The sequence below is a fragment of the Perca flavescens genome, chromosome 7 (genome assembly GCF_004354835.1).
Source record: "Perca flavescens isolate YP-PL-M2 chromosome 7, PFLA_1.0, whole genome shotgun sequence".
NCBI lineage: Eukaryota > Metazoa > Chordata > Actinopteri > Perciformes > Percidae > Perca > Perca flavescens.
This window is the reverse complement of record NC_041337.1, coordinates 36,881,514-36,884,013: the sequence shown is the minus strand read 5'-3', so window position 1 is coordinate 36,884,013 and position 2,500 is coordinate 36,881,514. Positions and strand designations below refer to the sequence as shown.

Sequence of the window (2,500 nt, the reverse complement as noted above, 5' to 3'; positions counted from 1 at the left end):
CCGAATAAGTGACAAAATAACGCCAACATGTTCCTATTTACATGTTGTGATTTATAAGTCTGGCGTCTACAAAAACAACGTAACATGAGACACAGCCGTCTTCTAACAGTAAACAAACCGGGAACTATATTCTCAAGCGGAAGAATATAGTACTTGGGCGGAGTGATATGCTCGCAGCAAGCCTGTCTGAGAATATAGTTCCCGGTTTGTTTACTGTTAGAAGATGGCTGTGTCTCATGTTACGTTGTTTTTTTGTACACGCTGTGACTCTACAAATCACAACATGTAAATAGGAACATGTTGGCGTTATTTTGTCACTTTTGTCACAATTCGGAGCAGTAGGCTAGTTGGAACCATTCACCACGGAGATGAGAAGGGTATGTATGGACTTGTCTAACTCTGGGGGTTACGGTGAATAAGCTAAATTCCCAATAAGTCGGCGTGTTCCTTTAAGTTGCAGCTATTTTAATTAGCTTGGGTTTGTGTTCACACTAGGGCTGCCACCTCTTAGTCGATTAGTCGACTAATCGGTCGTTTTGGTCTTAGTTGGCTAAGATTTCTTTAGTCGATTAGTGATTTTTTATGCTTATTCATGCTTAATTACTTATTTCCAAGAAACTTCTGAGCACATTTATGGTAAACACAAGATTTAAAGTGGTGCTTTTGCAGGATTAATTGTGGAGAAACTCAGTTTTACAGATGGTTAATTAACTACATTTATATTGTGCTTTTCTAGTCTTAACCACCTCTCAAAGCTCACAGCTCTGTCAATTAAATCAACTAATCGATTAGTCGACAAAATCCTATAAGTGTTAGTCGACTAAGAATTTCTTTAGTCGAGGACAGCCCTAATTCACGCTGCACTTTGGCAAACACGCGGTGGAAACAGTCGCTGGACAAAATATCTCTGGTCTCAGAAATAACGCAGACACCACATTTACTGCGTCGAGGACTAAACCTCTATATATGGGCGCACGCTCTACCAACTGAGCTATCCGGGCGCCAAGCGGCACCACATTTATAACATATTGGGTTTTTCTGGTTCTGCTTTAGCACCAGAGTTCTGAACTGAACTATCCCTTTTGGTATGTAGAAAGTAGTTTCTTCTTCTTAATCAGAATCAAACACACGTCTGTATGTGTGTGTGTGTGCGTGTGTGTGTGTGTGCGTATGTGTTTATCTGTGGGTTTGTGAGATTCTTTTGGAAAAAGTCATCCACTGGGATTTTCATTAAAATCCACCTGGGGCCAAACGCTCTCCATGGTGTTGGAACATCACATTCCAACAATAGTTGTGTGTGTGTGTGTGTGTGTGTGTGTGTGTGTGTGTGTGTGTGTGTGTGTGTGTGTGTGTGTGTGTGTGTGTGTGTGTGTGTCTCAGCAGGTCTCATCTCCTTTTGTTTTCCCAGATCAGGTTCATGTTTGGTTTCTCCTCGAGGTTGTTTTCTTTACGTGATTCTCACGAATGGAGCTCAGTCTTTATAAAGAACCATCCCACTGAGTCTGCAGTAGATTTCGGGTCAGAATTGGGAGGTTAGGGGGCTCGCAATGTAACAAAAACATGACTCTTGGTTCCGACTTCCACGTTTTCAGGGCTGTGTTCATTCATGTGTTCACAGTTTTTTTTATATATAATATTAGTACATATTAGTATATGTATTGGAGCTATGATTGGCTGATTCATTAGCCTGGCTCCGCCCTCCTACGTACTTCCGCTTGATTTTAATTTCCCTTCAGTACATTATCTCGGTTTGCGGTGTATATTCTTGGGCTTTCTCCGGTCCAATCTGTACCAGTCCAATCAGTGAACATAGTGTGTGTGTGTGTGTGTGTGTCTGTGTGTCTGTGTGTGTGTGTGTGTGTGTGTGTGTGTGTGTGTCTGTGTGTGTGTGTGTGTGTGTGTGTCTGTGTGTGTTGTGTGTGTGTGTGTCTGTGTGTGTGTGTGTGTGTGTCTGTGTCTGTGTCTGTGTGTGTGTGTGTGTGTGTGTGTGCATGCATGCATATGTGCGTGACAGGTGTGTGTGTATGTGTGTGTGTGTGTGTGTGTGTGTGTGTGTGTGTGTGCGACGCTTCCTCCTCCAATCACACACCAATCAAGCTCAGTTAATACCCAACCACGAAATATCACTACTTATTGGCTATAACAGAGTGTTTAATGTTGACGTGTGTGTGTGTGTGTGTGTGTGTGTGTGTGTGTGTGTGTGTGTGTGTGTGTGTGTGTGTGTGTGTTTCAGATTGTGTACTTCACAGCGACCTTCCCCTACGTGGTGCTCATCATCCTGCTGGTCAGAGGAGTCACACTTCCTGGAGCGTACGACGGCATCATGTTCTACATCAAACCTGATTGGTCCAAACTGGAGGAGGCTCAGGTCAGTTACTATGACTATAGACAGTATATATAAGAATGGACCAGCAGACCCCGTGTCTCTGGTCTGAGACCAGTGGAGGATATCAGAAGTCTCTTTCCGGTGCTGGCTGAGTGTTACTGAGCAGCCTCCAAC

The 2,500-nt window shown here is 43.4% G+C and overlaps 1 protein-coding gene across 1 annotated transcript in view; it reads left to right on the top strand.

The window, feature by feature from the left end:
• Positions 1-2,500, top strand: part of slc6a8 (solute carrier family 6 member 8) — a 99,343-nt gene that overhangs the window by 66,687 nt on the left and 30,156 nt on the right. Inside the window, exon 5 of the mRNA XM_028583075.1 lies at positions 2,234-2,368. Within this exon, the coding sequence (XP_028438876.1) occupies positions 2,234-2,368 (135 nt within the window). The remainder of the gene's footprint in view (positions 1-2,233; positions 2,369-2,500) is intronic.